At 36.1% G+C, this 14,450-nt stretch overlaps 1 protein-coding gene across 1 annotated transcript in view; it reads right to left on the reverse strand.

Annotated features, from left to right (window-relative positions):
• Nucleotides 1–14,450, reverse strand: part of LRP1B (LDL receptor related protein 1B) — a 1,885,740-nt gene that overhangs the window by 608,747 nt on the left and 1,262,543 nt on the right. The window contains exons 31-32 of the mRNA XM_082465229.1: nucleotides 12,484–12,658; nucleotides 11,170–11,264 (exon numbers count right to left, since the gene is read on the reverse strand). Coding sequence (XP_082321355.1) covers nucleotides 11,170–11,264; nucleotides 12,484–12,658 — 270 coding nt within the window. The remainder of the gene's footprint in view (nucleotides 1–11,169; nucleotides 11,265–12,483; nucleotides 12,659–14,450) is intronic.

Below are 14,450 nucleotides of genomic sequence, written 5' to 3' on the forward strand. Positions count from 1 at the left end.
AATACTCAGACTGTGCACTTAATTTTTAATGCAGTATTTTCTCAATTATACAGATACATCAAAATTAGATATGTTTGTTCTATGAAAGCCAATCAGAAATATGCTTCAGCCTGGGACAAAGTATTTGCAATCCATATATCCATCAAAAGACTAGGATCTTGAAAAGAACTCTCAAAACTCAATAGTTTAAAAAAAATCGAATTATAAAATGGGGAAAATAAATGAACAGAAATCTCACAGAAGATATACATATGGCAAGTAAGTACATGAAAAAGATCTTCAATGTCACAGGAAAATGCAAACTAAAATGACAATGAGTATCACTACACACTTATAAGAATGACTACAATAAAGCTAGTGACAAAAATAAATGCTGGCAAAGATGCAGGAAAAAACTATATCACTGACACATTGCTGGTTGGAATATAAAATGGTACTGGAATGGTTCTGGAAAAGAACTGGGCAGTTTCTTATGAAACTAAGCATATTATTACCATAGGTCCCACTAATTGCACTCCTGGGAATTTATCCCAGAGAAATGAAAATGGATGTTCACACAAAAACTTGTACATGAATGTTTATAACAGCTTTGTTTGTAGTAGTCATGAAACGGAGCAGGACCCTATGGGCCTCCTGGGCACAAAAGCCTTTCTGTGTCCCCTTCCCTGAGTTCCAAAGGGCAGGTTCAAACAGCTGCTAATCAGGGAAGGGAGGGGATGTGGAGATAAGGAAGCAGTCAAGAGACAATAGTGCAGTCTTAGGGCAGCGTCCTGGTTCCCCCTCAAGGGACACACATAACATTATCTTTGAGCTCTTCTGCAGAACTAAAGCCCCCACCAAATGGAAGACATTACGTGCTTGACGAAGCACTCTTCATTCCAGAGAAGGTCTGAACTGAAGGAATGCGGGCCCTGCACTTACCGTACCCTGATCTTAATCAGCAACCCTGCCCCAGGACTATAAGACTCCTCACACTGCCCCTCCCCCTGCAAGGTGGAGACACACAGTTTTGAGGGCATTAGCCTGCTGTGGGCCCCCTTTGCCTGGCAAAGTAATAAAGCTATTCTTTTCTACTTCACCCAAAACTCTGTCTCCGAGATTTAATTCAGTGTCGGCACATGGAGGCTGGATTTGGCTTCAGTCAAAAAATGGAATCATCCCATTTCCTTCAACAGGAGAAGGTTTAGGTAAACTGTGGTATGTACATACCATGGCATACTACTCAGCATTAAAAAGGAAAGAAAACAACAACAACAACAAACTATTGATACATGCAACAATTTTGATGACTCTACAAGGATAAATGCTGAGTGGAAAAAAGTCAACCCAAAAGCTTACATACTGTATGATTCCACTTATATAACATTTTAAAATGACAAAATTTTAGAAATGGAAGATAGTGTGGGGAAGAAAAAAAGGGGGAGGAGGGGGTAGGTGTGGTTATAAAAGGGCATCAGGAAGGATTGTTCTGATATTGGGATTATTCATTATCTTATTTTGCTTTTTTTTTTTTCCATCCACTTATCCACAGAACTCAGTTCAGTTTATTCAGTATTTTGATTCTGATATTGGATACAGCAACCTATATATGTTATAAAATTGTACAGATCTAAATATACAAACACACAAATGAATACTAATAATACATAATCTGAATAAGATTGGTGGATTGTATTAAGGTCAATATCTGAGTTGTAGTATTTTACTGTAGTTTTACATAATATTCCAATTGGGGAAAATTAGATAAAGTATACATGGAACCCCTCTGCATTATTTTTTATAACTGCATGTGAATCTAAAATTACCTCAATAAAACTTTCAATTAAAAAATATTATTCAACAAAAAGTTGAGTATGTAGGGCATCAGAATATGCCACTCCAAAATAGATCTCTTTGGTTTAAAGATTATTTTGTCCTGAAGATAATTAAGAAACAACAGACACCAAAAATCAAAGCTCTCTACCTTCCCTTTTTGCTGAAAGCGGGCTTAGCCTCTTAATCACCAGAGACAGGTCTAGATTTACCAGCCCAGAGACAGCAATGAGAGGAATCTACGTAACAAAAGTTACCGAAATGACCCTTATCTTTCCTTAGTTTTCCTCATGTATTTACCTTCTCATAGTATGCCTTCCTTGAAAGTCTAAAACCTTTTTCCTTTATCTTTTTATTTCTCCACAAATTTATTGTTCTTTGGTAAGATGCTATATAAGCACAAGTTCTAACCACTCCTTTGAGTTACTCTTCAATGAGTTTCTCTCACATGTATGTGTGCTATGCCAGTTAATAAACTCTGTTTTTCTCTTTTTAATTTGTCTTTTGTCAGTCTAATTTCCGGGGCCCTAGCCAGAGAACCTAGGATAGAGGAAATAATTTTTTGTTTTTTTTCTTCTACTGCAAGTATCTATATCGCCCTTATCTTAACTTGATCTAAAGTATTCCTTGAAATAATCCTCTCAATTCACTCCACTTTAAGAAGTCACTGATGGGGCTTCCCTGGTGGTGCAGTGGTTAAGAATCTGCCTGCCAATGCAGGGGACACGGGTTCGAGCCCTGGTCCAGGACGATCCCACATGCCGCAGAGCAACTAAGCCCATGCACCACAACTATTGAGCCCGTGCTCTAGAGCCTGCGCGTCACAACTACAGGGCCCACGCACCACAACTACCAAAGCCTGCGTGCCTAGAGCCCATGCTCCGCAACAAGAGAAGCCACCACAATGAGAAGCGCCCGCACCACAAAAAAGAATAGCCCCCACTCGCCGCAACTAGAGAAAACCTGTGCTCAGCAACGAAGAACCAACACAGCCAAAGATAAATAAATAAATGAATTTAAAAAAAAAGTCACTGATGACACACAGTTACAGACCTAAGTTAATTAGTTCCTTATTGCTTATTGTATCAAGTTAGGATTTCAGCATCTCCTCCATTCTCCCTCACATAAATCATTTCACTTGGGACAATTTATCTTATATTTCAAGCTCTTAATGTCCCAAGCTCTTACTTGGGACAATTTATCTTATAGTTCAAGCTCTTAAAATTATGTGCCTTGTGAAAATAACATGTAAAATTAGAGGAAAACCAGAGTCAGTGACAGTTTATTTCTTAAGAAGTATTTTGTTCTAAAAGATCATTTTTATAATTTCCCTAAGCTATATTTATAGCTTGATAGGTAAAATAGAGCAAACTATTTTTAAAAGCACTGAATTGTGTCATTTGAATATTTTAAAATTATAGTTCCTGTCAATATTATCCTAAATATTCCCTTGTATTAGACATTTTTTCCCCAGACACACAGAATAATTCAGTTTTTTAGATATATCATGATTTTGTGCCTTTTAAGCCTGTTTTTTTTTCCTACTAAGAATAAGGAAAGCCCCTTCTTCCATCATACCTTAAAAACAAAAGCATATGTTTCCTTCAAGGTCCAGTTGAAGTTACAAAATATCACTGATTTGGTTACAATTCATTCCTCTATTTTTCTTTCTCACCAAGAATTAGTTGTTCTATTTTTATAGTGTCTACTTACATTATCTTTATGGTGTCTAGAAACAGTACTCACAAACAATATTGGTTTTTGTTGTTGTGTAACTCTACTAAAGGTCTCATCAAATGGTTTATATTTCTGTCTTTTTCCTTTACTGGATTATGACTTTGATAATGTGTCCCAGGTTTTATTTTCAGACTCTGGAACCTAGTATACACTTCATAACCTTTTTTTTTTAATAACTTTTTTTTTTACACTTCATAACATTTGAATGAGTAAATGATCAGATTAAAAAATGTAACAAATTTAAATTATTTGTGTGTATATGAATGTGTAATTTTAATATCAGTTTGTTAATTCCTCCATTCTTTTTGGTAACCTATTATTATCATTTCTTTTGGGGTGCATAGCTCTATATGTTGATTAAGCTTCATACATAATAAATGTAACTGTGCTGAGTAATAAGTATATATATAACTGCATTACATCAAGCAAGGTAACATATCCAGAAATTTGTTTTAACCTTACTTTTAAAAATTGAGGTCCTTGGGACTTCCCTGGTGGCGCAGTGGTTAAGAATCCACCTGCCAATGCAGGGGACATGGGTTTGAGCCCTGGTCCGGGAAGATCCCACATGCCACGGAGCAACTAAGCCCGTGTGCCACAACTACTGAGCCTGTGCCCTAGAGCCCGCGAGCCACAACTACTGTGCCCACGTGCTGCAACTACTGAAGCCCATGCACCTAGAGCCTGTGCTCCGCAACAAGAGAAGCCACCACAATGAGAAGCTCTCACACCACAACGAAGAGTAGCCCCGGCTCGCTGCAACTAGAGAAAGCCCGCATGCAGCAACGAAGACCCAGTGCAGCCAAAATAAATAAATAAATTTACAAAATAAAAAAATAATTATTAAAAAAAAAAGAAATGAGAAATTGTCATAAATTAAAAAAAAAATTGAGGTCCTTGAGTTCTTTTGATATGGTAAAGAGTGTTTATGAATATTATCCATGAATAGATTTAAAAATCCACATATAAGGGTTAGAATGATTAAACAATAAAAAAATGTTCGGTAGGTTTCAAGAAGGTGTACTTGAAGGTTGAGTAAACAAATGACTTTTGGTTGAGATTACATTTATTTATTTTTGGCTGAGTTGGGTCTTTGTTGCTATGCGCAGGCTTTCTCTAGTTGCTGTGAGCAGGGGCTACTCTTCCTTGTGGTGCGCAGGCTTCTCATTGCGGTGGCTTCTCTTGTTGCGGAGCACGGGCTCTAGGCGCGCGGGCTTCAGTAGTTGTGGCTCGCGGGCTCTAGAGCACAGGCTCAGTAGTTGTGGCACACGGGCTTAGTCGCTCCGCGGCATGTGGGATCTTCCTAGACCAGGGCTCGAACCCATGTCCCCTGCCTTGGCAAGCAGATTCTTAACCACTGTGCCACCAGGGAAGCCCTGCGATTACATTTAAAATGAACAGAAAACATCAAGAAAATAAAATATATAGTTATACTAGATTCTTAAGAATAAGCCATGAAGGGTAATGCTGATTGACAAGCCAATATGCTTTATATGAGGCTTGAGGGATAAAATTCATAATATATAAACATTTTAAACACCGAAATGGCTTTAAGTAGTAAATTAAAGTCCCGTTTTGTAAACTGCTCTAAGCATTTAATGTATCCAAGGCTGAGCAATAAATCTTAATTGAAAATATTTAGTTCAACAATGTATAATGGGAATGTTGATTTGTATTTAACAGAAACAAAGTTATTCAGCCCAAACTGCCTGAAGGCTGCAATTACTTGGTCTTCAGTGATACACACTCATAAAATGCCAAGTTGGGTGTTTTGATAAGATCACTATGCACTTCTCTTTCAAGTATGTCATGCATATGGATTTAACAGAAAACAAGTAAGGGAAATCCAGTGAATTAAAATATGAAAACAACTCCACACACTAGAAGGCCTAGTATATCAGTGACATTACTGTTTAAAACATGCATTTAAAGATTCAGAAATAACTAATTGTGAGGCACCATTGACACAGAGGTGAGACTGGTTCTTGGATACCCCTGGCTGCTTAGAAAAGCTGACTGCAGTGTCCTACTTTGTCCCGCATCTCTCGTGAGTACATAAGCTCTAGATTTTTCTTTCCCACCTTCCATGCTTGAAAGAGTACCAGTTTTATTCCCTGATCTTTGCTTGAGGTCAGGTAATTACTATATGAAATGAGCCTCTCTGGGCATAGCATAATGGTTAAGATTTAATATGACTTTGGAAGCAGATAAACTTGGTTTTGAATCCCAACTCTGCCATTCATCACAGGCAACTCATTTCTTTCAACAAGCCTCGGTTTCTGAATCTATAAACGAAGAGTAAGAAAGTCTTCCAGAAATGATTACCATGAGATGATTAATGAAAAGCATTTTGCAAGTGTTTAATATATTCTAAATCCATAACAAGTAGTCACTATAATTATGTTATTTTTGTTGCCAAAGTGACATCCTCATCATATATCCCAGGCTAAGTGCATACAACCACAAAGGTGTAACTTTATAGTGAGAATACAGGTTTCATAAAGGGTGATAGAAAATGATTGTTTTCAGTTGACACTTCCCAGCCTTACGAGACAGAATATTGTTTTTTCTCCTTACATCTTGTACATTTTTTCCATGCATTTTTCTATACGTTTTTTCCAAAAATAATTTAAAATCTGACAGTCAATATGCAAAAGGAGAAAAATCAACTGAACAGTAGCTCCTGCTTTCCTAATCACCTAATTTTCTTCATGGAAATGGTTCAGGGAATGCAGTGGGCAGGAGTTTAAGCCAGAGATCACTCAGACAGATTCATCATGAGAAAGTAATTACAATAACTTCCTGCAGTGCAAAATATCAGTGAAATTCAATGAGTAAATAACACAGTAACAAATATCCCTATGTATATGAGTATTTCATAGGTATGACAGTCATTGTATACCAACAAAAACAGGTTTGTACTTATTTTTTCACACATTCATATGTTCATTTATAGCACTGAAAAATTCCATTTTATAAATCATCTCAGGGGAATAGTTCTAAAAGAAACTTATAAAGTGGGTTTACAGTGGCATGAATTCTTGAGAGTATTTCAAAAATTCTTCTACTATCAAATGTTTCCTTACGAGACTTAACCTTGATACTACACTAAAAGGCAGTTTAAATTTGTGTATAAACCAAAAAAAAATTTTTTGGTCCACTTATTCACATCACAGCTCTAAATTGTCCATTAAGAGATGGGAAAAAAAAAGAAACAGCCAAAAAAGAACTTTTAGAAAAGAAAACACAATAATCTGAAATACTTCAGTATTTTGTGTAAATTAGTAAACAATATAACTTACTGAATATATTTTAAGAAAGTAGTTCAAGCACACACAGTGAAAATGCTAATTTAAAAAAAAAGTTACTATGCAACATAGTTTTAATCTATTTTAATCAGTATCTACAACACTCTTGAAACCAGCATTGTCTTTACTGGTGCCATTCCTCACAAATAAAGAATTTAAACTGACAATATAGATAAGACTTTCCTGCTATAAAGTTACTCACCAATAATATTTTTTATAGTTAATTTACAGATAAGAGTCTCTCTAGCCTATTGGGATAGACCAAAAATTGCAATTAACAGGGTTGCAATGAATAAGGGTTACATTCAAAAGAACTTGGTTTTATATTTATACTCTGTGCTAAAAAACAAACAAACAAAACAAAACTTGCCAATAAGTAGATAAATTGACCAATTGATTTCTGTTTGCTCTTTCTTTTTATGAGAAATATCTGAGGTGCTAATGAGAGCTGATGGGGTTCAGGACAGGCCACCCCAAAATGTGCTATGTTGGCATATTGATTTTTTTTTTCTTGTTGATAGTTGTTAATTTTATTTATTTTTTTAACTTTTTATTTTATATTGGAGTACAGTTGATTAACAATGTTGTGTTAGTTTCAGACGTACAACAAAGTGATTCAGTTATACATATACATATATCTATTCTTTTTCAAATTCTTTTCCCAATTAGGTTGTTACAGAATATTGAGCAGAGTTCCCTGTGCTATACAGTAGGTCCCTGTTGGTTATCCATTTTAAATATAGCAGTGTGTACATGTCAATCCCAAACTATCCCTCCCCCCAACCCTTCCCCCATATTGATTATATTGAATTAAAGTTACTTAAGAAACAGCTGGTGAAAGAAAAATACTCTGAGTCTCTTTTGTTTGCCTGAAAGCATGGACTAATTCCCTCATGTGAAGGTATCCTCCCTATACCAGGAAGATAGAAGGCATCCTTATCACCAGAGATAGGGAATTCAAGGCCAAGAAAGCAGTATAAACAAGCTTTGTTACTTCATTATTTTGGAACTGCAAGCCCAAATCCCTTTGTTTTGTCAAATCTTCACAAATAATTGTTTCTTTGTCTAAAAGGTATAAATGCTGCCTGCTTTGGTCACTTCTTTGGGTCTCATTCTTACGGGGCTCTTATACTTACATAATTAATTCTTTTTCTCCTGTTAATCTGCCTTCTGTCAATTTAATTACAGGCATACCTCATTTTATTGCTCTTCACTTTACTGCACTCTGTGGATACTGTGTTTTTTGCAAATTGAAGGTTTGAGTCTACCCTGCATCGAGCAGGTCTATCAGCACCATTTTTCCAACAGCACTTGCCTACTGCATGTCTCTGTGCCACAGTTTGGTAATTCTCACAATATTTCATAATTTTTTATTATTATATTTATTATGGTGATCTGTGATCAGTGGTCGTTGCCATTACCACGATGACTCACTGAAGGCTCAGATGATGGATAGCACTTTTTATCAATAAAGTATTTTTTAATTAAGGTAAGTACATTTTTTTTTAAGACATAATGTTATCACACACTTAAAAGACCACAGTGTGGTGTAAACATAACTTTTATATGTACTGGGAAACCAAAAATTTCGTGTGACTTGCTTTATTGTGATATTTGCTTTATTTCGGTGGTCTGGAACTAAATCTGCAATATCTCTGAGGTATGCCTGCATTAGACCAGCCAAAAGAACCTAGAAAGATAGAGGAAAAAATTTTCCTCTCCTATAGAGCCAAATGGCCACAGGGTTACACAGGGAACATAGGAGAAACAGCAAGAGGAACACATTTACACATGGACAGCACAGTCTGTCATTCAGCATCGCAGAGACCATCAGTCTTAGCACCTGGCTGACATGACTAGTAACCTGAAGTAGAAAGTTACTGGAAGGAACTTGTAAGCAATACTTATTTGTAAATCACATCAAGAACTTCTAGAACAAGATGAGGGCCCAGTTGTCTATTGGTCCTAAGGGGCTATGCTGGGAAGATCCGAAAGCAGAACCCGGTACTTCAAACTTGTTTGCCTCTTAGCATCAGCATCAAGACAATACAGATGTGCATAAGAATTTGCTCATCTCAGAGCCCCACTTGGTTACATATGTTCCTCTGCTAGATTTCTATGGATTCTGTTCTATGTTTATTCTTAACTGAATTCATTTATACGTACTCAATACTGCACACAATCAAATCATTCAAATTTCAGTCTATTGGACCCAATATACTTTCTACTACTACTCCTGATAGGTTCTATTCTTAAAGGCCAGATGTTCTTTTCTTAAGTTTTCCTCATTTAATCCTCATGAGAACTTTACAAAATAGGCATTTTGCCTTGATTTTACAGATGAGGAAAGCAAGTACCACCAAGCTAACAGTAATTTGCTCAAGGTCACTGAGATAAATTCACTTAATGGGATCTAAAATGATTTAGGTTCGTGTGCCCCTAAAGCAAAAGGATAATGTCAAATTTTTATCAACAGGCCGAATACAAAATCTGATACTCAATAAAAATTTGTTTATTGAATAAATGAATGTCTGACTCACAAGCCATACTCATTAATGCTGACTTAAGATATGGTTTGTAATAAGGTTCTGGGGTATTTCTGAGAAAATAGTCTATCTTGCACAAATTAAAATTTAACAGTATCATTCTGAATTTATTTTAAAATAATTTTCAAATATAACAATAACTGACATGAAGTAGGCATTTAATATTTGTTACTGGATGTTTAATCATCATCCATACACAGTTAAAAATATCACTTGGTGTATAACACCTGAAGCGCCAACTACAAAGTGTAAATAGTAACACTAATTCTTTTTCATACAAACTTTCTTTATATAAGCTTCATATATAGCTGTTCTTTAATTTATTTTGAGTAGGAAAATGGAAATTTAGTATTAAAGAAGATAAGGTTTTTCCCATTATAAAAACAAGCATATAAATGAACATTTTGGTGTAACCTATAGCTACCACATTACAACGTAAGGACTTTATTTGCTCATACTATTTCAGTCATACTCACTTTTCCGTATTAAATATTCTGAACAACTCCAGATAAGAACCAGCTGAATTGCTTTAGTCCAAATTAAGTGCTTTGTATGGGTCCTAATCTTGTAGAGTCCCTTGTTTCTTCTGTTCTATCATCTTCTACACAGAAGTATTAGCATTTCAATTTACCTTTAATTTCTAACACTACCTTGAATTTCAATTGTGTATCAAATCTTAGAACACAGTCCAAAGAAAAGAGTTGTTAATAGTATCATTTTACATCACAAGGTTTATTCTATGGACCACATAAAAAGAATTATTTATTGCAAATCTTGTTGATATTATCCCTTTATTGAATCATCACTATTAAAAATGAGATACTTCAAGAAAGTATACTTCCACAGTTCTAAAACTAAGAAAAAATTGCTGAAAAGCTTCATGGTATAGTCATTTTACCCCAAGATTTAAAAATACACAGTATTCAATTCAAAGCAAAATTATGACTTTCTTTTGTATATTCCATCACTGGCACATTTAATATAATATCAAAATTCAGGTTCATTATTGGATTTTTAAAAAGACGTACGTTGAGATGACAAATTAAGGCAATACGATAATTCTTGCCTCTCAAAGAAACAGAAGAGAATATGAGGAAAGAGTGATTACAGTTTGAAAAGAAGAGTACAATGTATAGATATCTATTTGAAAAGAATAGTATAATGTAACTTTATCTTCTAAAAGAATCTTTGTACTTTGATTTTCAAAGATCACTTATGGGAATGAGTCAAAGCTCTCTTTCAGCACCATGAAATTTTACCTGATGAGTTACAGTGGTTAACAAAGGTAGAATGACAAACTAAATAAATACCCTGCAGTGCAAATGAAAATTGCTGAAAACTAAATATTAAATACTTAAACTCAAATCATTGTAACTATTAATAATGCCACAATGATGATGATCAGAGGAGGCTTCAGTACATCATACTGCCACCATAGCAACTGGTGTATCAGATATTCACCAGTGAGAATAAGATATTATATTTATTAATTACATTAAGTTTTAAGCAACTTCCATACTTACAATATTGTAAAAATTCTCTTATCAAAAAAACTTAACTTCTTTTCCAGAAAAAGAATGTTTCTTCCCTACCCTACATGGACCAAATGGATTCAATAAGATTGATACATTTCTGATTTAATTTATATTACTAATCTATAATATTTTCTTTCAGGCTCTAGGTCAAAGATCCATTGTACAAGCACAGATCTGTCATATTAAAAACTACAGTGATTAACTATAAAAAAAAAAAAAAACATAACTTACCAACCGGTTCCTTTTGATTCTGAAAGAGAATCTTGCTATTACTGCCATCCATATTTGCCATATTAATTGTGTTTCCATCTGTCCAGTAGAGTTTCCTTAATTCAAAAGAGATATGGTTTAAAAATATTAGATATAGACCTACTTGTTGACTAGAAGCATACATTGAAGAACAAAGTTAATATTAAAGTAAATTCTTGGCTCAGGATAATTTGTTTTCAGGAAGGCCCCCAGATTGTTGAGCCACTTGCCTGGGAAGAAAGTACCACTCTTGCTTTTTCCTGTCATTGAAGGACAATTATCTCACTTCCTTTCCGACACCTACATTCACAACTGAATATTTAACTATGACTACAGTAAATTATTTCCATTTAAAGTCATTCATCAAGATTGAATGCTCTTGGCTTGGAGAAATCAGGCACCAGAGAAGGGAACAAAGTCATTTCAATCATTCCAGTTGAAAGCACTCAGGAGAAAGGATTTCTTTTTTTTTTTTTTTTTATTAGCACCTTTAATTATTTATTTATTTGGCTGTGTTGGGTCCTCGTTTCTGCGCGAGGGCCTTCTCCAATTGCGGCAAGCGGGGGCCACTCTTCATCGCGGTGCGCGGGCCTCTCACTATCGCGGCCTCTCTTGTTGCGGAGCACAGGCTCCAGACGCGCAGGCTCAGTAGTTGTGGCTCACGGGCCCAGTTGCTCCGCGGCATGTGGGATCCTCCCAGACCAGGGCTCGAACCCGTGTTCCCTGCATTAGCAGGCAGATTCTCAACCACTGCGCCACCAGGGAAGCCCGAAAGAATTTCTTTTAGCCCTACCCAAGTTCTCTACATGGCTACATGATGACTAGCCAGAAGATGGGAGAATCTGATCTACTTAGCAGTGACCGTAATACTAACACACAGTAAATATGTTATTAACAACTGGTATTTGAAATGAAATTAACAGCTTCTCCTGGCATCTTTTTTTTTTTTATTCTGAACTGTCACTCTTTAGAAACATAAATTGATAAAATTTTACAATAATATATAAAAATCTGATTTCATGCAGAAAACAGAAATCTCTAACCAGGGATCTCGTACAATTTCCATATTCACATTTGCTTTTTTGACTGTATAGCTCATATATATATATATATATATATATATATAGATATAGATATAGATATAGATATATAGATATATAGATATATAGATATATAGATATATAGATATATATATAGAGTGTGTGTGTGTCTTCTGAATTCAACAAAGTTTTTACATAAAATCAGAGCAAAAGTGTGTAAAATTCTTGAAAAATTAAAAAAATAATCATACTTTACCCCCTGACTGGGTGAGCTGCTAGACACTGTGGCTTATCGATTCCGTGGATAATTGAGGTTTTCAAGGAGCCATCTAGTCTTGCCACGTTAATTTGCGTTTCATCAAATTCTGAGCTAATCCAGTATAAATTACGTGAGACCCAGTCCACGGCTAACCCTCTGATACTCTGAATATCTGTACAACAGGAAAGAGAAAATTAAAAATGAACGAAGTTTTCCATTCTTTTGGCTTTCTAAGTCAGTTGTTTTCTGTCGCAGGGAAAATTTAATTTACACTATTAGTTAGCTAAAATTGTACAAGATTGTAATCTCATTCCCTTATCAGCCCTTCTTAAGACATGAATAATCATTAATGTCTTACTGCTGAGCCATTTGAAAACCTGAAGTAACAATTAGCATTGAAATTACACTAACAGTCAATGATTCACTAGTAAACACTTAGGAGCAGACACAGGCAGCAGTCCTATGGGCCAAGGTGACCAAAATTCAAATTAGAGTAATAGCTTCTCTAGTTGATGGCACATCTTTCTAGTTAGGAGAAAGTACTTGTGGGCCATCAACAAATGGGCCATTTTATGTTTTGAATGCCAATTTGTTACTGAAATGAAATAAAACAATTCAACTTTCCAAAAAGAATGACCAGAGTTGAACATTTTAAAAATGGATAATTGACAGAAATTGACTGAGATATGAGCAAAGAAACTAAAGCCCTTTTAACATTCCTCCAATGTGGATTCTACAGAAATTACTGAAATCTAATTATGTTTTGATTCATTACATCCAATATGAATATTTGGGTTGCTATTACTTGATGATTCAATTAGGCATCTTTTTTTTTTTAAATGAAAGCTTCTTTCTTTCTTTCTTTCTTTCTTTCTTTCTTTATTTTTGGCTGTGTTGGGTCTTCGTTTCTGTGCGAGGGCTTTCTCCACTTGCGGCGAGCAGGGGCCACTCTTCATCACGGTGCGCGGGCCTCTCACTATCGCGGCCTCTCTTGTTGCGGAGCACAAGCTCCAGACGCGCAGGCTCAGTAGTTGTGGCTCACGGGCCTAGTTGCTCCGCGGCATGTGGGATCTTCCCAGGCCAGGGCTCGAACCCGTGTCCCCTGCACTGGCAGGCAGATTCTCAACCACTGCGCCACCAGGGAAGCCCAGGCATCTTTTTTAAAAATGATGGAATTTAGGCTAAAATATAATTGCACATTTAAATTAAAGAAGCAAATTAAAATGAAAGTGTTAAAAACAATGGATACTAGGAAATCTTTTTAACATATTAACAGGTAAAGCAGGCCAATTTAGTTCCCAATCTGTGGCATTTGACTACTTTTACTTGGTTTCGCCTTTATTTCATAAAGTTTTAACATTTTCTATCATGCTGTACCTTTTAGGGTTCTCCAGACCCCTGCTACTCAAATTTACAAGACACCTGGAGACTCTTAAAAGGAAGATTCTGATTCAGTAGGTCTGGGGAGGGTCCTAAGATTCTGCAAGTTATAACTAGCTCCCAAGTGCTGTAGTCACTACTCCAGAGCAGCAGTTCCAATCCAAATGCTGCTAGAAACCCAGAGCAGCTGCTACTTAGCTCATCTAATTGTTACATCTTCCCCTTTTATCATTTTCAAAAGATGCCACCAAGCTAGATTTTCAGAAAGTGAAAACTCTGGATTTGTAAAATCTGCTAACTAGTTCAATTTTTTTTTTAATACATTTATTTATTTATGCTTGGCTTTGTTGGGTCTTCGTTGCTGTGCGCAGGCTTTCCCTAGTTGCAGCTAGAGGGGGGCAATCTTCGCTGTGGTGCACAGGCCTCTGGCTCTCATTGCTGTGGACTCTCTTATTGCAGAGCACGGGCTCTAGGCGTGCGGGCTTCAGTAGTTGTGACACTCAGGCTCAGTAGTTGTGGCTCGCGAGCTCCAGAGCCCAGGCTCAGCAGTTGTGGCACATGGGCCTAGTTGCTCCGCAGCATGT

This window comes from Balaenoptera physalus (genome assembly GCF_965194825.1).
Source record: "Balaenoptera physalus genome assembly, chromosome: 6".
Taxonomy (NCBI): Eukaryota; Metazoa; Chordata; class Mammalia; order Artiodactyla; family Balaenopteridae; genus Balaenoptera; species Balaenoptera physalus.